The 25,627-nt window shown below is 28.6% G+C and overlaps 1 protein-coding gene across 1 annotated transcript in view; it reads left to right on the top strand.

Annotated features, from left to right (window-relative positions):
* Nucleotides 1-25,627, top strand: part of wry (delta and Notch-like EGF repeat containing weary) — a 236,044-nt gene that overhangs the window by 40,203 nt on the left and 170,214 nt on the right. Inside the window, exon 2 of the mRNA XM_088200754.1 lies at nt 20,391-21,149. Coding sequence (XP_088056880.1) covers nt 20,577-21,149 — 573 coding nt within the window. The 5' untranslated portion in view covers nt 20,391-20,576. The remainder of the gene's footprint in view (nt 1-20,390; nt 21,150-25,627) is intronic.

The raw sequence follows: 25,627 nt of genomic DNA, 5'->3' as shown, positions 1-25,627 counted from the left end.
TGTGTTAAAATGATAAACATCATGCGTATGGGAACGATTGGTAAATTAAATTTGATATTTAACAACATGTTATATTTTAATTTTAGTTTATATAACGGGAGATAAAAATGATCTTTATTTATGTTACATTTCTGTGTGAATTTACAATAATTGTTATTGATGAGAAAATATAATGTATTTTTCAATCTGTTTTAATTGTGATTTTTTAGTTCAAATATAAATCACCAAAAAGCCAACCTAAAATTACTGTAAACTTTGTTTGTTAAAGTATACTTTACTTCATTGTCAATATATCATGTGAGCTTGTGATGATTAAAGACACCAATCTAAACCAATATTACATTCAAATATTAAATACGTTAGGTATTTGCTAATATTTAATAAAATAATTTTCTATGGGTTTAACCATAAATTTAAAAATCACTGCAGTGAAGGCAGGTCTAAATTTTTTTAAATCTAGATTCACCTTTTCACCATTATTTATTTTAGTGCCACTCAACTTTTGCTTAGTTATATTCAGTAGCATAAAAAAATGTTTTACCTTAGACATCATAATATTATTATAAAAATTTATACCTGCGTAAATTCCATCCAAGATGTTAGCGCTCATCATCGTTGTGATGGAAATAAGGTTTTCCGCGAATTTTTTACACCAATAGGAGAACGTTACCAATACTAAATCAGGGCTGTTTTAAGGGTAGGGTCACCATACGTTGGAAATTGAATAAAAATTATAATGTGTTACATTTTTATTATAAATTATTGTCATGTTGTGGTATTTTGTAATCAATAAAACAATTCCTGTAATATTCTATTGGTATTTTAAAAAATATTATATTAAACAGATATTCCTGAAGAGTGATACCAAAACTGCTCTCATGAATTTGAGTTAAATATGTATATAAATAAACAAAATAAGTAAGAAAGTGATTTTTTACACTTCCCTCAACAAATTAAGTTAAATGCACATGGTCACCCTATTCTATTTTCTCACCAATACTGTGACGATGAGCGTTCATATCTTGGACGGACTGTACATAATACCTTGGCCGTACTCGTTTTCTCTATCCTTAAATTGTCTTTATTTCTAGTATTCATTTTTTATTAAATACTTATTAACTCTGGTAACATATTATTTTCTAACTTATATATAAATACTAAAACATTAATGACATTCCTAAATTAAAAAATACATAACTAGATTTAATGGTCCAACCAACTGCAAATTAATTATAAAAATCTTTATAAAACTTAACTAGTTATTTTATTAATTGTAAAATTAAAATAAAGCAGTAATTTAAACAACCTTTGCCTTTAATTGTCTCTATTTTTATTAAGTACACTCGATCTTTACCTAGTAGTTTTTTTACCCATAACTTATTTTAAAAGGCTTATTTTGACATGTAAAAATATCTTTAAAGTAATAGTTGGTTTTAACTATAATATTCGTATAGTCTATAACTTAATTAACAAAAAAAAAACAGTAATTTAATTTTTTTTACAAAAAACAGTAATATTAAAATTAATATATTTATAAAAACGATATATCCTATTTTATATTTTTAGAATATAATGAAAATATAGTTAATTTTTATATAAATTATAATAAACCTATGTTGCAATATTGAATTTTAGCATTTTTAGTTTTTATTTTCTTTCTAATCAATTAAATATAAGTGTATAAAAAATATTTATTTTGCCAATCTAAAATAATATTTATTAAAAAAATATTTTATTAACACACTTTACATATAAATAGAACTGGGGTGAAACGGTTTTATCTTTATTTATTTTTTAAAAACGACTTTTTAGAGCAGGGCTTTTAAAACTTTTTTCATTTATGACCCCATTTATGATTGTGAATTTTTTCACGACCCCATATAAATATAAGAGAGATATATAAATATTTTGCGCTGCTTTATTGTAGTTTTAGAATTTGCTTAGAAACATACAAAAATATAATATTAAAATTTTTATTTATTATAGTTACAAAAACTATGTGCCCTATTTTTCATCAAAACTGCATTTTTTGCAATAACATAAATAAAAGAGAATATTGAGCAAAATATGTAGTCGCTGGTATATTTTTTTTTTAATTATACAGATGTGCTTCTTTTTTACTGCATAACAAAATAAATCTTGGTGCAATATTGTACACTGTTGGACGTAAAATCTCTTCAACATTTTTTAGCGATGAACGATATTGGAAATAATTATGTGTTAAAGCTGAAAAAGTAATTTCACATAAATATGTGGTGTTGAATGGCAGAAGAACACTTAATGTTAACAGAGATTGTGGGAAATTCAGTTTTAGTTCCGATCCAAAATTCAGTCAAGGACTTTTTTGGAAAATCTAGTCTTAAGTTTGAGTCACTCGAAAGCTCAGCAAATTCCTCTTAAGCTATAATCTCACTCAAGCCAATCAAAAATGGTTTTTGATTCCAAGATTACTTTTGGAAATCAATATTTGATATAAAATATTTACGAAGTTATGTTTCTAGCGCTTTTAAGTGACATATAATAATTTTTGCGATAAAAGTTTTACAATGATTTTTCTCAATTATAAAATTGTCGATACTGGAAAACATTTCGAACGAATCCTTTTCTACCCTAATTTTCCATATGTTGATATTTTTAATAAAACTTATATATCGCAATTGTTTCCTTAAAGAGACAAGTTGAGATCGTTTAATTTCTCAAAAATATTTGACAGATAACGCAGCTTGGACAGCCATAGGTCATTTTGAAAAAAAGCAGCAAGATCACATTTTTGTTTGGTTAAAAAATTTAAATTTTGCCCTTTAATAACAATAATCTTCTTAAACTTTGACCTATTGATATCATCTTACTTCTGCATGTAATAATAAATTTGTATAGTGGTAATCTGTATCCTTACAGAGATTTAAAAATAAGTGGTTGTTAAGGGCATAGCTCTTAATAACATTTATAATCTTAACAGCATTCTGAAGCACATCGTTCAATTCTGGTGCTAATTTTTTTTCTGCAAGGGCCTTCCGATGAATAAGGCAGTGAGTAATAGTTATATGATCATAATGAGCAGCTTGAAAAAAATGATTTAAAATATTTAATTGTAATTCATGTAAGAAAATATTTTACATTAAAATCTAAATCGCGACCCCTAGTTTAAGAAGCACTGCTTTAGAGTATCATTTAGGTATTTTTTGCTGAATTAAAATACAATCATATAGTACATCATTTATTACCACATAATATGAGTTTTTTTTATATATTAATAATCACACAATTTCATCAAATCTCAATACTTTAAATATATTTAAAAATAGGCCTTAAAAGTTTTTAGAGGCCCTGATCTTTTGTGAATGGGATCGGAAGGAATAAAGGAAGAAAAAAGTGTCTCGTCATCACCAGTTCGGCATGCACAATACCTAGGAGTGGCGATGGTCGATACCGAGAAGTGGTTTTGTGGAGAGTGAACCGAGTGTTACATCGTCGCCAACCAGAGATTAATAATTGGCTGAGTCTACAGCCTCACACCATTCACCCTATTCTAAGGAGAAGGTGGTGGTTTAACAAAAGCGACGGATTTACCAAAAGGCTATGATCGCTCTTTAATTATTTGTCGAAAGCGTCCAATTAATACTGAGCAAATATGCGACAAATTGAAGTAAAATGTTACGCACATTTATTGCTATAACTTAAATTGTAAATAGTTTTAATTATTATATTAAAACATAATCTTATATTGAATAAATAATTCAAATATAAACTTAAACCATATGGTTATAAAGGCAGCAGTTCAGCATGTGGGCCGACGGAAAATTACTTTGAACACCAGCATGATGAAATTTTTATATTATGTGTATTTTTTGCTGCGTCTATTTACTTTTAATAATAACGTTCATATTCAAATGATAAATATTATTTTGCCAAGACTCGAATTAATGCTAATTATTTTTCTGTTTTCAATAAACTGATAAAATTACAAACCATCTCTACCCTACTCCCATATTTAATTGAACGCTTTCCATACAAAGTTGTTAATCATTCACGTCGGATACGATTGTCTTTCGAACTAAATTTCACAATTGTGTTATTTTACGCATATACGTGTGTTCAACACACATTGTCATTTAGGACGTTGTATCAACAGCGTCGCCGTGGGAATTAAATTGACGAACGGTGCTATTGTGCATTCGAAACGGATCCTATTGGAAGTCTTCAATGGGAGGCCCTTATCGTGGTCGCCTTATCAAAGGCCATTGTTTGTGGCCGGCGCTGTTTGTACATCATGGCCGAGGGCTTAGATTGCGGCCCTGTACCAATTCTCTCAATAGAGAAGATATCCTCGGCCAGAGGGTCCAGACGCCCTGACATGTAATTATGAGATACTATGGTAGATATTGTACGTTAAATAATTAATTTTATTTTGGAATTGACTCGTTATTAGTTTACAAACGAATTTATTCTCGTAATCTTGCATCACGTAGTCTCCAAGTCGTCTAGAATTCCTGGAACTACTGACTTAAACGGATGCTTAGTTCTTTTATTAGATGGATCTTAGTCGATACTTGGCGAAGCTTTGGCTGTGCTTTCGTTTGTTCCAAGTCGCAAGCGAAGCGACTGAATACACTAAACTCTCAGCTTTGTATTTAATTAATAAGGTATCATTTGGCAAAGTGTTATTTGATCTGCTTAAATATCATATTGGCACACACGCTTGTATTATGATGACAAAGAAACAATTTGAATTACTGCATTTCCTCTGGGACGTCCGGCAGGTATAATTTACTCGCCAATCGACCAGTTGTAGAGATATATATCGAATGTTGAATTTAGAAGGGGTTTGTGTCTACTAATCTTGCTTATATCATGGCATATACTGTTTTTTTGATAAAAATGCTTTAAAATCTTTGCTCACTTTTGATAATTAAAGCATTATTATAATATTCTTATTAGAAAATCTATACATGATCCCGATTTACGTGACATAGATAAAATTAATCGGATATTTTTTTTGTATTCTTTTAATTATTGTATCAAATAAATATCAATTACTTTTTAAGGTATTTATTTTGTAATTCTTCTTTATTTTTATCTATTTTTCCATATATATATTTTATGTTACTTAACCTTGCAAATACATATAATCATTAAAATTATTCATAAATATCTAAATACAATAAAAATACGACTTAAAATTTTGCACTGAATTGCATTTATTTTTCAATTGTATCAATAGATTAAAAATATACGCTATGTACTAATTGTTAATAGTTCAAATTTTATAGCTCGGTTTTTAATACAATAAATAATATTAACAGATTTATAAAAAAACAGTTTTTATATTCTTGGATTTTATATTTTAGATAAGGCGCCTTAATGTTTTCTTGTTAAAACCCAATTTCTGTTTTGGACAATAAAGCTTTTCCACGTAATACTTTCAATTACCTTTAATATTAAATTACAATTTGTTTATATCAAAAATATATTTAGAATTATTATTTGGTATGTTTTACTGATGTTTTAAATTGTATGTATAAATTATACTAATATTATATATAATAATGAATAGATTCATTACCCTTCTTCGTCATTTTTTCATTTATTATAATTAATTTTATTCATTATAATAAATTAAATTTGACTTTACGTATTGCAGTAGCACGTAATCGATCGTCAGCATGTCGATGGTCAGCTCAACTTTGTTGAAAATTGCACAGTTGACCTAAAAATGGCAGTCAGAATGACATTTGCCATGTCGTTTCTGTTCACCGTTTGAGAAGAGTTCTTATGACAAACAGACAAAATTAATTTATAGTGCAAAAACTGACTTGGTTTTACTTTAATAAAAAGTATTGTATACCATATATAAGTATACATTTTAATTATTCTTGTACATATACAATTTTCTCTATTAGGTAAAAGTCAAAAGTTGGTAAGCAAAAGAACATGCGCAAAAAAACTTTTACATAGCGCACATCGTTCTAAAAAAAATATTATCAACTTTCACTAGTTACTCCCAAGTTATATATACCACATATATGAGAGTTCATCCAAAACTACACTAAGCAGTGGTACGCTAAGCCTCAATCGATAAAGCAACCGCTTCTCTCTTCACTGAAATCTAATATAGCTATGACATGTAAAATCTAAAGTTTACTTCTAGTTTTTTAATACATATATAATATATTCTCTATGAGCTAAAGTAGCTCATTATTAGTGATTTTTAGCTTGATTTAAATCATTTATTACGATGATCATCCATGAGATCAATAAAATCGTAACGGTTGATCGAATTTATAATTTAAATTTAATTACTAATTCTGGTCTCCCAAATGCAGGTTGTCAACCCCCAATCCCCGATGTACAATATATTTAGCTAATAAACAAGCAGTCACATATATTTTAATAATAAAAAAAACACTTTGTATTTGCCGAAATTCCATAAAATACTCACATTTCTTAGTTATTATTATGCAGATGTAGACGTTCTTAATGGCTGTTTTTTTAAAGTATTTTTTTATAGTAATATTTTTGAATTATACCAAGCTGTAGTTGCTGCAACCGTTATCTGACAAAAAGCCAACATAAACAGCAGCTAAACGAGTCTTTTCAGCAGCAGAAATAATTAAAATTAAATTTTGTATTTATTCAAAGCTTAAAACATTCATTGTTTTATTATTTTTAAAATAAATATGATCACCCTTGACACCTTTGACATAAATAGAAATACATGTATACGAACCTGTATTTATTATTCTCTAAATTTTTCATTACTTTAAAAATATTTTTTTAATATTTAACAGTAAAAATAACGCAATTTTAGAAACTTTTAACAAGATATACTTCATGATTAACACAGTCTTTTAAGACGTCTTAGATAATATCTTTGTGGAAATGCGTTTTGGGGTGTGTCTAATAATTATGCAGCTTTGTGTTACCGTTTGCAGGGATGCGCAGTCTACTGAGAGGTTTACATTAGAATTGTGCATATAAACTAGTTAGTTGGTGGGAATTATGTGCATTTCTAATTTCGGTCAACGTTGGCAAGTGTGTAGCTACTACAGAAATTAGTACCTCAGCATCCTTTAGAGAAATTTTGTTTTGCTATATATTTGTGATATCTCATTATCATAGAGGACATGGTTGCATTATTTGGCAACTAGACAATAGATATTTAATGATACTGTGCCTCAAGATATTATATAAGACACATAGTTGAGCTTTAAAATTTATGAGAATAGAAGAGAATCTCGCATCATGTAAAATTTAGTGCTTTAACAGAATAATGCGAGTTTCTTAAATAATTTAAAATGCTTAGGAATACATTTTTTACAATACAATTTTTTTCTATAATACTATATTATTTGTATTTTTACAAACTACGAATCGATTAGGTTTGAATAATCTCACATGCTTTATATTGCTATTTAAAAATTTTTAATCTTGAAATTTGATTTAAGGTAATGTATTTATAATTGGAACAAATTTTAAAGTTATAAAATCAATCGATAAATGTTATATATAAATACTATATTGTTTCAATTTTAATTCAAGTAACATACAAAATAAAGTAAAATATACTAATATTAAGAATCGAATATGATCCGAAAGATCATTTATTATATGCAATCCTTCTTCTCTGATTTTAGGAATTTAATATTTAGTCGATTGCGTTCCATAGGATAGATTATGTTTGGATATTTATTCCGTTAGAGTATTCTACTTAAGGTAGCTCGTCTGAAATATTAGATTACAGCATTGCGTAAAGTAAAAATAATATCAGAGATACAATATGATAAATCGATATTTAAAATTTATATTGCGTCGTTTCATATATTTATAAATTACATAAATAATCTATAAATTTGGAATTTATATACACAAATCTAGAATATCGGCATTTCCAAGTATTTATTGAAACGATGGTTTCAATTTTTGGAATACCAAAAAGTACTAAGAAATAGAATCCCTAGTTATTTTTCAATCAAGGTTCGTTTATTTTGATAAAATATAAAATTATTTTTACGTTTTTTATTATTATATTATAGTATTATATAAACGAGCATATCTTTGTTAATTTAGAGTTTGATTACAGGCACTGGAATAAATTAATATATTAGCTAAAAATTATTTTAAGATTTAACTCATGTTAATCTAATAATAGTTACTAAAAACTAGTTCAATTTTTAAGTTATTAATGTTAAATATGTGAAAGTTTAACTCGTATGTTAAACTATTAATAAAAACATATAAATAATAACTGAAGCAAATTGAAAAGTTAATGCTTAAATTATCTTAAAGGTGTATGAATATTATATTAAAACGCTTTAAAAGTTGTTACCTTGATTTTTATTTGAATCTAAGTAACATAGAAAATTAAGTTACTCTTGTTGTTTTTAACTCTTCTATTAGTCGTTTTCACTGATTCTTTGATCACAATAAAAATTGTTTCCTCAATTACATGTTTGGATGGAACACCAAATTACACAATGTGTGAATGTGAAAGATATTATTATCGACTTTAAAAGAAAAAAGTCCATCAAAACTGCTAATTATTGCAGATTTTTCTTACATATAAATAAGTTCTCAGTAATAAGCGTTTATCAGGCTTTGAAATTGATTTGTTAAATGATCTATACAATTTTTTTAATGTATTATTAATATACAGATAGTATCCTAATATTCGGTTAAAGACTATAGTAGTCGGTGTAGCATTAAACTTATGCTCTAATTGTTGCCAAGTCGGCGATAACAGGACTCTAGTTAATATTTAATCCGGGACATTATGTCGACGATTAATTTCCATAATTTCCCTTTCTCAAGTGTTGTTGCTGCGAAAACAAGTCGTTAACAAAGCCAGAATAAGGCAGAGTGTGATGTTCTTAATTTGATGCCATTAGCGGACGCCAAACTGCTGCGAATAAATCTCGACTGTGACGTATGTCCTGCGATACGTTTTGGACAACAAACGTGTCGGGGGAAACGTTACAATTTCGGACTGACGAACGGTGATTACTGTGAGCTTGACAGTATTTATTTGTGGGGAAGAACCTCCATGCATTAAATAATGGTAGAGTAAATATATAATATAAATCTAATTAGTCTTATTGCAACCTATGAACAATATTAATTTTGCAATGAAAATTTTTATAATTTGTCAATAGCAAAATAATTCCACCTATGTACTGGGACCGTTCCACGGCACCACCAAGTATTTAAGAGGGGGGCGGGTAAATGTGACCATTACATTTTTTACGTAAAAATCAGTTGTTTAAATGGCAAATATTTGGTTGTAATAGAATAATTAAAAGCAAGATTGTTTAGTACTGGTAGTTTTTAGCCACATTTTATACTTGCGAGAATTAAAAAATAATTCAAACTTTTGATGTAAAAAATGTATTTATTTATCACAAAATAAAAAAAATAAATTAGTTTTTTAAATTAAAATCAATTATAATTGCAATGATAAATTTTCAGTTTCTTTATTGGATTCTTATGATTTTATGTTGTAGTAAGGATCCTTAGAATTCGTCAAACCATTAAATAATCTGCGAATAATTTATTTCTCTATTTTACATATTTCTGCTTAAAAGAAGTCATTCTTTTTTTTACTAGTAAAAGATTCTGAAATTTGCAAATAATAAATTAATGACTTTAATGTCTGGTTTCTTTGATTATTTAATTAATCTTTAATTTCCCGTTAAAATTTTGAGCTTAGCTCAGAAATAATATTTCACAATTGCTTTACCAAAAAAATTCGGCTGTCAATAATAATTGTAAGCATTACGGTTTATATGCTATTAAAACCCAGATATTTTGGTATACTTATATTATATTATTATCAGCTTTTCCACTTCAATCGTCTGATTTTGCTTAAACCCGAATGTCATATTTTAGCCATAAGGAGTTAATGTAAAATTAAAATAAATTTTAAAGCATAATTCTTCACTTGCTCTCATTATCGCAATCGTAAAATGATTTTTTTTAGTGTTATATTTACATGTCATAGACTGACATACAAATGTTAGTATATAAATATAAATGACACGCATTTATATTTATATACTAACTGTATTTTATTGATATGTTTGAAGACTCATATAAATGTCAGTTTTGTCTAAGAAATTTATCTCAAGCAGAAGAGATTTTAGCTGATCAAATCATTCAGTTAGATTTAAGGATATGCAATTGCCTAAAATATTTTGATTAGTAGATATATAAAAATCTGCCATTACGTTAAAGGGATAAGATCTAAAGTTAAGTAAATTTAAGAGTGAATTAATATTTTATCATAATAATTAAATTCTTGCTGAACGTTGCAAATTGTTTTATATTTTGTATTTTTTTTACATTAAAAAATTATTTACAAAATGTAATCTTTAAAAATACATATTTAATAAAAATATATTTTTTTAATATTTTAATTTTAGTTTTTCATTCTTCTTGGACACAATTCATATTTTTAAATTTGTAACCAGATATGCCTTGCAAGCAAGGTCTACTTGCTTCCATGTAGCTTAAAAAACATTCTGCTTCGTCCAGATTACATCCAATTTCCTCATCTTGTCCCGAGATCAAGGAAACAGAGAGGACAGCCAATACGAATAACAACAGAATAATCTTCATTTTGTATGTTACTTAGATTTAAATCAATCTGAATCACTACTATTAAAGTACTAAGGTATTCACACTCCTTTATGATAGTTATAATATATACGGATTGTTTTTATAACTTCGAAATTTGTTCTAGTTATAAATACATCGATTAGGAATGCTATTTTTATTATATTGTTAATGGGCTAATATATGCGTTACACCTTAACGTATTCAAACGTAATATATTTTAAGAATTTAGACTTAATTTCACAGTTAAACTAAAGGTTTAACTAACATAATTCCGATTTTATTTTTTGTTTCGTTACAGTTTACAACATATTTATCACAATTTTTTCTTAATATTTATTTAATCTTTCCATCTATAAACGAGGTACATTTAAAACTGATTTTTCAGTTTATTTATTTTGCTATATATATTATTTTAATTTTAATATATCGCAATAAATGTTTTAAGAATACAATTTGTACCAAACATTGTACCTAATTCTTGTTCTCGATTTTAAGGTTTTGGTACTTAAAATAAATTATAAGTTTATTATTTCTGTTTTTAAAATATTAACGTAAAATCAACCAATAATTCTAAAATTTTACTGATAACTTAGAACATAAGTTGAGATGAAAAAAAAAACAATACAATCAGATATATTTTTAGACATAATAATCTTATATTTTATATATGTTTTTTAAACTAAGAAGTTATTTTCATTTTCACTATTAATGTTCTTGTTTTACTCTAAAATATATTATTTATTTTAATAACAAGTTTATAGCTTTATCCAAACAAAGTTAATTTCATGATCGGTTTCAAACCATGTGTTGAATATTGCATTTTCAGCAATTTAAAAATATTATTTTTACCTTTTTTATGTCTTTGCACATCCTTACAATAATCCAGTCGCAAAATCATCATAAGTAAATAATAACTATACAATGCTATAAAATATATATGTTAAAGGATATTATATTTATGTATTACATACGAAAAAAAATCAGTGCCCTTAGTTTTATTTTAGAAAAAAGATTTAGTTTTTAATTTTATTATTGTATTACACGTTTGTATTAAATACTTATATTTTATAAAAAACGCGACTTTATTTTTCTCTAAGAATATTTATATTTAATTAAAAATATTGCCAGCAGTGTATATTTTGACACAAGGCAAAGTATGATATTTAGTTTATAATTGATATTCTGAATTAGAATCACGTTTATGTAAATTTGTATGATTCTACGTCCAAGAATCCGGTCGTCTCTGTATTCAATTCTGGATTCCGGATTTCAAACTGAATCAATGCTGACGTGAAGAGGGAAGCGGCTGTTTTCTCGAATCTTTTCCGTCTGTCGATGGTTGGTGGCTTCACTCGGTTCGAGTCCAAGTTGTAGAGATTGGTAGAAGTTCTTGGTGAGCGAGTAAATGAAAGTTTTAAGAATGTCAAAATTGCATGGTCTGCTTATACACATGGCTAACACAAAAAAGGCTTAGTGCTCGCCCACTTTTTGCTACCACAACCAATTATGACAAACTGAGAGTATGATTGGATTATTTCCCGGATGTCTCTTCTCAAGTTTTGTTGCACTTGTGTCATTCGGACAGGTTTGAAACGACCGTTACATATTTTAAAAAATTCGCGAAACGAAAGACTCGTGCTGTTCTTTGTTTTATGATAATATTAATTTAAAAATAAACACTAGAATTTTATTGTGATGTTTTTAAATTTACGGTCGTTTTGCCCCTTTCATCAAAATTATTTTTATCAAATTAAATTAAAATTGTACTAAAGTATGAAAATGCCTCATTACCTGAAGTTTTCAGACCTAAAATATAAGTTCATGTACTTTAGAAGTTATAATTGAGAAAAACCCATTGTCTAAGACATTTTTAAATATTATCTGAGTTTAGTAGATCTTTTAGAAAACTAGTAGTATTTAAATAATATATTAGTACTATAAGAAAAACAATTAGATTATTACTGAACAAAGTTTATTGTTTAATATATTAGTATTAAATTAAAAAAAAATGTAGTTTATAAAAACACATGTATTAAAAATGTATTTATTTTATTTATAAACGACAATTAATTAAACATACTATTACAATTGCACACATCGCTTATTTGAAAATTTGAAACCGGGTGTTTCCTTTAAACAAGGTTTAGAGGATTGCATGAAATTGCCTATGCATTCTCTGTCGTCCGATTTACATCCGATTCCCTTATCTTCTCCCGAAATCTGAGAAACAAAGAAAACCGCAATCACAAAGAACAGCAAAAAGAACTTCATTTTGTACGATACTTAAATTTAAATCAATGTAAATAGTAATAACTCTCAAAGCGTTATAGCATTTATACACATTCGAGAAATTTGTTCCAGTTATAACAATTATACATTAATTAGGAACGCTTTTTTTAAATTTAAAATTAATAGGTTATATGAGAAATACATTTTGATATTTAAGCGTGAAACAAATTTTAATAATTTAACTAATTGTAATAGGTTTTAACTAGCAATTTGGAGCATGCAACTTGTTTCAATAATATTATAGTTTGTTAACAAAATCAGTTGAAGTGGTGATTAAATTTTACCTCTTAATGTCAATCCCACAATAGTTTGAATATATAACAAATAAATTTATAATTGCATCAATTTAATACTAAAAATATATTTATAAAAAATCAAAACGAATCAACCTAAAAAGTTGAAGGGTCCGTTATGTACACGCTCACTAGCTGCGGTACCTCACGTTAGTGAAGTACCGACAGCTATTACATATAAATATATTTATCCTATCTTTATGCCAAAATAAAAGTGGTAAATTGGTGTACATTGTTGTTTATTGAGAGAAAGGATCGCTCTACCCTGCCCAGCATCCATGTCAATTTCTCACGCATATTGGCCTACTGTTGTTTCCATACTGACGTCGGAGCATCGAGGGGGATGCTGCGTAATGTGCCAGGGTCTGTAAGTGATACTCGCCTTCGCCGCTTGAATAATGCATGAGAGGTTACTTTGTTATCGGATACGGCATGGAGACACGCGCTCTGCCGCACCCTTGTTTAATTTTTGTTTAAAGATACAACCGAAAAATACGCTACGACGATTTCACTTTTTCACTTTTTTCGGCCATACGTTTTGTCGTCGTCGTCGTCGTCGTCGCGCGTTATTTATGGACGGGTTCCGGCTGCCCGACTGTCGGTTAAATATGCTCGATGTTCGTATAAATAATAGCTTAACATTACAGAACAACGAAAGAATAATAATACGCGCAAAAACGAAAAAAAACACATTATGTTTGTTTATGAAAATTTAACATTTTTTCGACCGAGCGCATTACTCGACCGACGAAACAATGTTTGCTCTGCTCAGATTCGCAGGTAAAAAAGGTCGAATAACACAAATAAAAAAGCATGTATACAAATAATGAAAAAATGACGAATAAACAAACCGTAATTTTATTTAAAATATGCGTATGTTTCATGCAAATACGTTTCAAGTAATGGATGTGTTTCGTTGTAAATTTAATATCATATTATATTATCTGATATGAAACACGACACGATTGTGGTGGTGATACATGTGTTACACACGTGTTGACTAATGATATGACGCACAATGAGGCGCAACACAACAAGATTCATCATGGTAATTTAAAGTTCTCAGCGTCATGGTTGATTTTATTGGTCTTCTAAGGGTCGTAGCTTCGTTTCATGTGATTTCGGCTCTCATTTATTCCAAATCGAAAGCGAGGTTGTGGTTTTGTAGCAAGTTCTGACTATATTGTCCTAAGTAAGTCAGTTTTTTGACTAACATACATTCTCTTAACCCTTTCTACGCCTTAAGCATGTTAACTCGCTCTACAGATCGGCCACAAAAAATTGCGCGTTAACGCGCTTCACCTTGAACTCATTTTAAATTGGATTAAATAAATTGCTAGGAGTCGCTGCTCATGGTTGTTTTTTCTAATATTAACGAGAATAGTCAATATCAATTGTAAATCCTGATTGGCGTGTATTTGCCTATATTTCATATTTCCTTTTTTATAAATATTTTTTTTCATTTTAATATAGTTTTATTTTTTATTAACTATGTGACAACCCTGACTTAATATTTTTTTATATAAGTCTGTTTTATAATGTACTTATACATTTTTTTTAATTTAAATTTTCACGATATTTTTTTTTCTAAAACTAATTTTATTTTCTGTTTATGTTATATATTATATGTATGCTTAGATAAAATTTGTTTCATATAAAATTAATTTATTAAGCTAAATAATTTAATAAAATAAAATAAATAAATATGACAACCCTGAAATTATGGTAATTACCTAACGTTTTTCTAAGTAAATGACAGTTTGAATGACACATTATTATTTATTTTATACGTCATCATAATATACCAGCAATACATTTTCGAAAAAGATTTTGTTTTTGCTATAAAAAATATCGGCCTGTAGTGCACGGCCGTACTAATATTTTACGGCGTTTAAAAGGTTAATAAGTAAGAAACAGTCCAACTTACTGTTCTATTCTCAGTTCTTTAACCAATCTCGATTCCTGTGACAATAAGTAGAAACGCGTGACTCCTGGATTCTTTTGATAGGTCTGCTATATATAATTCTGAGCAACATTTTTTCCTTCTTTGCATCAAATCTATTATAAGACTTCCAGAGCTATCCACAATTACTCATAATTTTGCGCAGAGTAGTCATTTAAAAATTTTCCACGGGAGAATGGGGTGGGGGGGGGGGGTCAAAAGTTGATCAGTCAGTCAGTGGTCATTTTTAATATTTTCATTTTATGAAGATTCATAGTATTCCATTAATTAACATGGATTTTTCTGGCCAAATTCAAAGGGTTTCTTAATAAATCCACGCCAAAAGCAATAAATCGTGGCGTCGTCATCGCAGTGGAAACACTTGCTTATCTATTTTATTACAATATTATGACTTACAATAAGTAAAAATCAAATGAAGCATATCTAAACCAAATTTTGACCAATAGGAGAGCGCAAAAAAAATATCACTTCTCAGAAGTCAAAAATCCACGCCAAAAGCAATAAAATTGTGTTTGCGCCGTCGCAGTGGGAACGCTCGTTACCGAGCGTTCCCACTGCAACGGCGCTGCCACGATTTTATTGCTTTTGCCGTGAATTTTTGACTTCTGAGAAGTGATAATTGTTTTTGCGCCCGTGTATTCGTTTTGAATACACTAAAGCAATATGAGAAATGCGATGTCTGTTTATAATTATTCTTCCGCATATTTTGTTCTGAGAAATGAATTGGTTTGGTTTGTATTTTAAATTTGAACTAATTTGTTTTAAGAACCTTCATTAGGTCAAGTTGAATTTGGTTAATTTGCGTAGGTTAGGTTTGGGTTTGAACTGCAAATAAACGTTTCACAACTGTCAAATTTAGTTTAATAAATATTTTATAGCAGAATATAATTTTACCAGCGCCTATCGGTTAAATTATATTTTCTCAAACAGAAATATACATCTAATGCTGAAAATGTACTTGAAATTCACTAATGAAAATATAGCTTCACTAAAAAATACACATTTACTATAACTTAGTATTTTTTTACTATGTTTTAACAATATAAAATTAATTTAAGCTACTTTAATAAACGAGTGATAATGTTTGTTTTTAATAATCAGGTTATTATTTAGGCCTTTATTTTTTTCCTTTCTTCGATTATATTGTTAGATTGTAAAAAATGTTATTATAAATTTGGTAATTTATTAAAAATACAAATTTATAAAAACACATAAGTTTTGACAATAAAAAAAAATCATACCGAATTTTTAAAACATTTAAAAATTAATTAATACTAAAAATGGCTGTTAATAAATGCAAAAACTATGTTAATACAAAAACATATCCTTAAATATAAAAACGCATTTTTTAAATTATTTTATATTTATTTGATAAACTATATATAATAATTTGAAATAATGAAAACGTTAAAATATAATATATATCTATTTATAAGTAAAATAAGCGTTAGTCTTTTTATATGTCTTTTATTATTACTAAATGAATGCTTAATTTTCTTTATGAGGAAGAAATGTACACGAAGATGTACCTCATGCAGTTTAATCGTGCCGTGGCGCATACCGCATCGTTTGGCTTCAAACGTGGCATATACTGCAATCGTTGAGTAACGATTAATAATAACGTATAATAATAACAAATTATTTAGTGTGCGATTAGGAGAGAAGCAGAATTTATTTTTCTTATTTGATTATATATTTTATATGTAAAATCTGCACGTATATATTCTTTGTGTTTTTATTTGGTTGGCAAAAAGTCTTCTGATGAACGTCACGTAGCTTCCATAAACGAGGGGAACTTGTTAGTACCGTTTCAAATACGATGAAAGGAAGAATATTGACAGTTTTTTATTTGTATAAAAGAAAAACCATTTTAGTACAGTTTATTCATATATTAATATATTAATTTTAATTTATTTGTGAAAATACAACTATTTTATGGCACTCACTTTATAAAAAAAATAATTTAAAAGCTTAATTTATAAAAATCTAGTACGAGAATTTATCATTTTGATCTTAGATTTGGAGACAGGCTATGTTTAAAAAATCGTATAAATTGAGGTTTTTGTTTTATAGTCATTTATATATATATGTTTTCCTTGATTTTATTTATCTCACAGATAAATATCGCGATGCATAATTAAAATTATATCAAGCTTGACCGTGGATAGTAACATATTTTGATTATGATCTATAATAATAGTTTAATATTAATAAAATAAATTTTTAGTCTTTGATTTTAGTTTTACGAAGAACTTTTTAAATATATTGATTCTGCTGTAACGTATTGGGTTCATGCCTGTTATGTTGCAACGAAATATTTACAATAAAGTAAAAAATATATATCAAATTAGCTGCGGTACCTCACGATAGTGAGAGATTGACAGCTATTTTATAGATAGCATAGCTTTCATACAGAAATCTTATATATTTATTTATTTATAAATATTTTTCGAGTACGTCTCATTGTTATTCTTACTAATGTAAGCATAAAGTGACATCATATATGTGTATATGGGTTTATGTAAAAACTATTATTATTTTATTAACTGTATTTTTAGTAAGGTTGATCTATTTTGTATTAATTTAAAATAGTTTTGCTGCTATTACTACATATATTAGGTATTATATGTTAATTAGAGACATAAACAAATTATTTTTGATTAACATCGCAAAATATTTAGAGATATCTCTTATTTGAAATTCAATTACGTACGTGTAAATATACTACGCTTTCTATACCATTGTTTATAAATCAGATTACGTTCATGGTCGTTTCTTGCTGTAAATAATAATATATTTACTTTTAAAACAGAAAATTCTATTGAAGACAGCCCTTATTGTCAACTTAATTAATCATAAATCTAATTTCGACTCCGTCTCCTTTCTCTTTTATGTACGGATCGTGTAACGATAGAGAATAAACCGACCCATGTTAGTTTCTCTGACTTTTTGTTGACCAATACCAAGATTAACTATGTCGGAATATATACAAATGTTCATATAAGAAAAAACATTGAATAAGTAATAAAATGGCGTAGGAAAGCTCATAAGGCGAGCAATATACATAATGGAAGCCCGAGGCTGTATAGCTGGAGATAAGTCAATCCTCTGAGGCTAATCTCTCGATTGCAACCGAGAGTTCCTCTCGCGTTTAGATTCAGACATTTCGCCGAGCCACACTACAAAGTGAAAGCCTTCTCGTAATTTCCGCACTTGAATAGTGTGTGTGTATGTGTAAAGTGAGTCCTGTAATTAAATATCACAATGGAGCCCCGGGACACAAAGGATTCTCATATTTCCGACACGCAATATTTCAAGGTTCAATACATGACGAAAACATGAGCGAGTTTTCGGCTCCGGATTACTCTTCAATTATTGTTTATTTTAAATCTTTGCCTGGGGGTTGTTAAGTAAGCAAAACTCTGGAAAACACGTGTAAGTAATTGTTTGCTAACACGCACTAGGGACTTAAAGATCTTGAATTTCACCCCTCGCTTACGAAATTAAATCTTATTGTAGACCTTGACCTAGTTTACAAAAGCATTCCATCGAAGATGTATTGAGCGGCTTTCTACCTTTCATTTTTAATCTTTGTTGAGGCAGTTGTCCCATTTTTAGGGTTGCCCCCTTCTCCCTCCACTGTGGTACTCACTTAGATGTAATGTTTTCAATACTGAACTATATTTTATAAGACACAAACAACATATATGCATTAATATATAATTTTATGATAACGATTAAATTTCATTAACATGATCATCGACATTGGTAAAACTCTTAATTTAACATGACGCATTAGTGATTAGTAATTAAAACATGGATTTGTAATATTGAGATTAGTTAGTATAGATTTACCCCGTTGTAATGTATTGTCACGTTACAATGGAAGATTTATTAAAAAAAGTTAGAGCAAGCATATGTTTTTAATTGTTTTTCAACATTGAAGAAAAAATAATATTGCATTGTTATATGTTCTTATTTTATATAATATCAAATTTATTATTAATGATTATATTTTTTATTATTTATTATGGGATTACATTAGAGTATTTATTTATTTTTTTATTATTTATTAAATATTTTATTTATCATGATTTAATTTCTGTTACTAGAAAAATACAATATATATTATTTAAATGGTAGTTTTATTTGATATACAATAAAAAAACGATACAAGTAAATTTCAATATTTGCGTATCAACAAAATGTTTTTTTTTTTCAATTTGCTGCTTCGGTTCATTTCAATAGCCATTTTACAAATGAAATATATTTTTTGCTTAATTATCAATAGTATATAAAAAGGATTAAACATATACTCATATTATTGTGTGACGTCTAATTAATACAACGTGGGCAAAGACCCAAAGGAGAGACGAATAAAAGGCGTCGATGGATCACTTTTTCTTTTAAGTTTTTTTCTTATCAATGAGGTTTTTATTATATTAAAGTCGTATTTGAGATTATCGGTCTTGAACAACTTGGGAAACATAGCACGAGTAGGCGCAAAGGTTTCGCTTTTATACCGCACGCAACAATAAATGTACAAAAGGGAAAAAATACAGGGCTTCTATTTGCTGTTCATCTCTTCCTGGAATTTTGTTTTTCAGAAACTTATCAACATGTAAAATACGCATAAAATCCATATTGTTGGCAGAGTTGACTGGATGAATTTATTTGAAGGGGAAAAACTGGGTCGAATAAACCGAACGAATTTGTGTAAGAGTAAGATTTTCCTTTTTTCTCTCTGTAATATATAATGTATTTCGCATTACGACGAAATGCGTATACATACATCATTTTGTCGTAAATAAAATCGCGTTTATAATAGATACTGGGAAAAAATAACTTTAATGGATAGAGTAAGGTGTGTGTGCTTCAAGTACATATTAATAAATTTAAGTGAAAGTAAATCAAACACATTTTTATTGATTATATCGTTATATATACAATAGGTGTACAATATAAGTTCCAAATAAATATAAACATATATATATATTTTACCAAACAGAGTTTTTTTAAAAAAAAATTATATAATATAATATCATATGATTTATTTAGTATAAATTAAAATACGCAGAACTTTGTTAATCATAGTGACAGGAACATCCATTCGAAAATATTTTTGTATCTTTCAATTTCTATATTTAGTATTTATAATTAATTGTTTTATAATTTAGGAATAATACTAGTCTTATATAAATTAATATTTTAACAAATTTTCTCTCTTGTTTCAGACAGCTGATCGATCGTCCAATAATGGATTGACAAGAAGCAAAATGCTTAAAGCAGCGAATCGCTTAAGTTTAAATTATTTTATACTCATAAATTAGTGTTTATTTTTACGTATAATCTCATCTATAAGAAAAGTTTTCCAATATAACTTCTAAGTAAATTTAATAATAAAAAAACTCAAGAGCACCATGGGGACCTCTTACGTGTTTGCAACCGTTTCGATTTTGGCCATAGTAGCTCAGGCTTTCACGACGACGACGAGCACAATAACGCCCGAGGTGACTCAAAGGATCACTAGAAGGATAACCAACACACCTATGGTCTTATCAACGACCACAGTCAAACCGGCACCTAAAACGACACTACCACCACCACCACCACCAACAACAACAGTTGCGACAACGCCTGAAGTTTCGCAGTCGACCAAAGGTGTGCCATCTTCTACTATAGTAGACACAAGTCCGGTCACCCAAAGCCCAACAAAGATTGTCACAGTAAGTCAGACAACTATAGAGGTCGAAAAGATGACGGATTCCAAAGTGACTGTTGTCGAGAAGTCAACGACGCAGTTTGAGACTGAATCACCGGTCTTTGTGTCTTCGACTCCGGCTCCGTCTTCTGTTGATAGAGGATATGTCGCCAGGACTCCGAGCAGATTGGACGAGAGGCTGGAAGCTCTGGATTGTGATATCCCGTTGCTTCCGGCCGAATCCAGACTTTGGCGGGGCAACGAAACTCACGAGCTAATGCTGCCAATTACGGTGAGTTTAATATTTGTCTATAGAATGTTCAATCAGAAACTTTGATACAATATCCTGCAAGTTTCAGTGATTTTGCCTATCGTGTATTAGCTGCGTTGTTTGTGATTAAATTATAAACTTTTAATTATTAGAAGCAGGTAACTAACTATCAATAAATATTAGTACCTTACCTATATCACATGAATGAACTCACAAATATGATATTATTTAATTTTGCTGCAATCAATGCACATTGCTTCAACAAAATATTTTTTTGCATATGACTAAATAAGGTTATAATATCAATAGTATAGATAGATTTCTAAAATTTCAGAAAAAAATCTGAAAGATATGCCACATTATTTTATGATACTTTTATTTAAGTATCTATGTTTTATTTATTCAAGCAAATCATTTTATTCTATCTCCTGTATGTAAGGTATGTCGGGATGAACTTTTGAATCCTGAATGGCTTAACTTGACGTGAAGTAGAAAGCGGCGACTTTCTCGATATTTTTAGGGTCATTTTACTTATTATTCGAAATCCCGTTTGATGTGACTTTATCTGAACTCTTATTTGTTCCAAGTCGGAATCGAAGTTGTAGTTCTGGATAACGTTCTTGACAAAAATAAATTTACTAGTTCGTGTCTCTGACGCCTACACTCAATCGTCTGGACAATGCGATGATTGGGGGCGAAAAAAGATTTCTTGTTATTTTTTTTACTAACAATCCAGTAAAAATTCATTTGGCATAACAATCGATAAATAGAAATCATGGTATTTTATTATTCTTTTTTTAGCTTCAATTCTATAAAAGTTCTTGATCAGAAGTTTATTCTCTTGCACTTCTTACTTTCGATCTTTTGGTTAATGAGACGATTCGGGGTGGAAACAGATGTTAACTTAATCGTAGAATTTTTTTTGTGTAATATTCCGTTGTATTATATTGCATCGAAACCGACTGTTTTATTGTTTAGGTCCATTTGCAAAGTGAATTTTTATGAGTGTTTCTAATCCACGCAAATATTCGATTATCACGCACTCTTGTATAAACAACGCTGAAGAAAAAAAGCGTATTCTTTTTAAGGCGCAAATAACGAAAGCAATTAGTTGTATATGTTTTAAGCAATTTTAGCTAATTGTGTAGAAAGAAAAGTTTCTATATAATATATTAAATCCAAAATTTTTAAAAGTTCTTTTTTTTTAATATTTTAAATATATCCATTTGCCGCATAAAATGAGATAAACTAACTTATATAAATAAACCAATTAGCTGACTCTCGAGGTCGGTCGGCAAGCAGATTATTCCTCGTCGGCCGACCGAGTTGTAGATTTTTATTAAAGATCGGATTTAATTACAAATGTGTAATTCGAAGATTGTAAATTTAAAAAAAGTAAATCTTACGGTTCGTGTGTTTCAGATTAAGTTATTTTGTATGTAATGGAAAGCAAAATTTTTTTTTTAATATTATTGCGTGATATAATTTTATTTTACATTCGCACATATTAGGTTTTAAAAATTCTATAATAATAAGCTACTTCAGCTCATAAAGAATATCTTGTTACGCAGTTGAGCAGTACAAAAACTAGACAATAACAAAAAATCTGGTTCCACCCCAAATTTTCATTGAGCAGAGGATCAAAATAAATGTTGGATTTACTGCAATTATTAATAATATTAAAGCACGTGCTTTAGACACTTGACACAGAACTAGCACCAAATAAGTAAGATTGCAACTCGATTTTTACCAATAGATACATATATCTCACTGCAACGGCGCTGACACGATTTTATTGCTTTTAACGTGTATTTTTGATTTCTGAGAAGAAATAATATTTTTTTTGCCCTCACATTAGTCAAAATTCGCTTTAAAAATATTTTTTGGAAGTTGTATTTTAATTATTAAAAAATATATAATATACGCTGAATAACAGCGTTCCCACTACATTGATTTTATAGCTTTTGACGTAGATTTTTGACTTCTGAGAAGGGATAATTGTTTTTTGGGCTTTCCTATTAATTAAAATTTGGTTTAGATATGCTTCAATCGATTGTTACTTATTATAAGTAATATATTAATAGAGACGGCATGATTTTATTGACTTTGACGTGAATTCTAGACAAGGATTAAAGGGCTTTTGTTCCTCTTAGAATATTGTCAGAAAAATGCATGTCATTTATTGAAATATTATGTATCCACATGAAATTTAAACATTAAAAAAGACCACTGAGTGGGAAACTTTTACTTCGTCTTGAAAAAAATTAAAATGACCTTCATGTTTGCTTCCCTCTTCACGCTAATCCTGGTTTAGCTTGACCTCTAGAATCCAAAGCTCAATCCACTCGACTAGATATTTTAGACGCAAACATGAGTAATATGACTTTTGTTTTATTTTTTATACCTTAAACATAAATAACTTATTGTATAAAAAAAACATCTTTGACATATAAATTTTAATCAAACGTTACACAAAGATAATTTATTAAAAATCCCCCCATTAACACGATATAAAATTTAGAATATTTTTATTGCATTTTCATAATGAATATATCTGTGTATATATCATTAATTATAAATTCATTATTCATTTTCATATTTTGTAAATAACTTGGAGTGCAAAATATATATATTTTTGTATTTTCTTCTCAAAAAATATTCACATGAAAATTCTCGTTTAAAACGACAAAAGTTCTTTGGTTGTTCACACAGTTAGTCATACAGTTTTCACACAACCAATAAAAAAGCTATGTAACCACAGTTCCAAATCCCTTTGTGCGGTCGTAATGAGCCCTTTGTAAAAAGGTTGATACATCAAACGCGTCCTTCGACGCTTCGCGGCGAACAGTTAAGTCGATCCTTTAATATCCCAGAAGCACAAAAGGAATGCAAACTTAGGTGGCTTAATGGCCCTTGTCGGGATCAAAGAGATTTGCTCTCCGAACTATATAGCGTCCGTACAATTCGAAGAATTCGGACCGAGCCAATTGGAAAATTCTTCGGCACGTGATTGACGAACGCCGAATTATTCTAAAGAGAGCGGAAAGCGAACGATGGGTCTTTTCCAGTTATATCCTTTCTTCTTCGTCGTTTCCTTGTTGATTAGAATCCACATTTGATCCACAATCACCGCTTTGTCGGATTTTTTTATAATTATTCTTCAATTCTCTCGACATTCCCTAGAATTAAGCGCTTCTGCAAGTTAGTATTTTCTTACTTTTTGATCCTTAAACGTTTTAATGAAAATTTAAATATAACTTTACTATATAAAATGGATTCGTAGAAATGTAATTTTAACTGCTAGCTGTCTATTGGTTTACAGGAATAGATCTTTTAAATTTGAAGCTACCGACTTACGCTATAAGATATCTCTATGAATTATTACTGTGAATTGCTCTACAAGTTGTTCCAATAAATTTAATGGAGCATTTAATTAAGAATCGCATTTATACTAATTAATTTAAATATTCAAAATATAAAATAATAGGGACATATAGATGTTTTTAGTTCTTGATGCTATTTTCTTTCCTCTGCACCACCGTAAAAAATAATAATTGAATTGTCCGCGAAAATATACGGGGCTAGACGTTAAATTAAATGTCAGGCTATTATTTTTACGTGGCCGAGAGAGAGAAAGAGAAGAGAGGAGATAATCAACGTTGTTTGCCTTTTACGGGCTCAACGTAGTTATTAAAATATTTCCGTACATAAAATAAACATAATCCGAATTTTTAATCACGCCATAATGAACATTGAAATATGATAATGCGCAATATCTTCGCTTTTCTGTTAAGTTGTTCCTAGTTTTATTTAATAAAAAAATAAAACTTTCGGTGTCATAAAATTGCGATTACACGGCGCGACAATCAAAGATTAATTAAAACGAACGGAGCTCGCCTTAATTGTTACAATTGCAAAATTTCGCTGTATAAATCACAACTTTGATAATGGGCACAGTCGGTTCGAGTGCTCGTTAATTAAAAAGTTCAATTCGAGTTTTAATTGTTGTGCCCGTGTCGCGAGATACTTTTCTTGCTTTTAGAAATGTGATTTAAAAGTAGTTTATCGAGGAAATATTAAAAATGAAAATGATTTCAATACTTAAATTTTTTATTAAAATGTATTCTGTAGTAGATATGTTACTATAAACTATCATTGATAATACTTTTAGTATCAGTTGGATAAATTTTAAGTATAGAAGGTTTTTTTCATATAATCACACAATGTATTACATAATAATATGCATATTTACAATAAAAACACTAATGGCTATATTACACTGTAAATATCTGGATAAAAATAAATCAATACTATCCAAAAAATGGTTTTAAAGTCAGATATCTGTATTTATTTGGGAGCTATCTAATATTTCTATTTTAAAATGCGGTTCTTCAAACAATAAAAACTAAAATAAATCTTAATACGTTTAAAATAATCTTCGTGGAATAAAATTATTAACGAACAGTTTGGCTTTCACAAAAATCATTCGATAACACATT

Source organism: Plectrocnemia conspersa, unplaced genomic scaffold (assembly GCF_051122295.1).
Source record: "Plectrocnemia conspersa isolate PC_06_02 unplaced genomic scaffold, ASM5112229v1 ptg000012l, whole genome shotgun sequence".
Classification (NCBI taxonomy): domain Eukaryota; kingdom Metazoa; phylum Arthropoda; class Insecta; order Trichoptera; family Polycentropodidae; genus Plectrocnemia; species Plectrocnemia conspersa.
The sequence above is the reverse complement of the archived record's forward strand: the minus strand, read 5'-3'. Positions and strand labels throughout refer to the sequence as shown.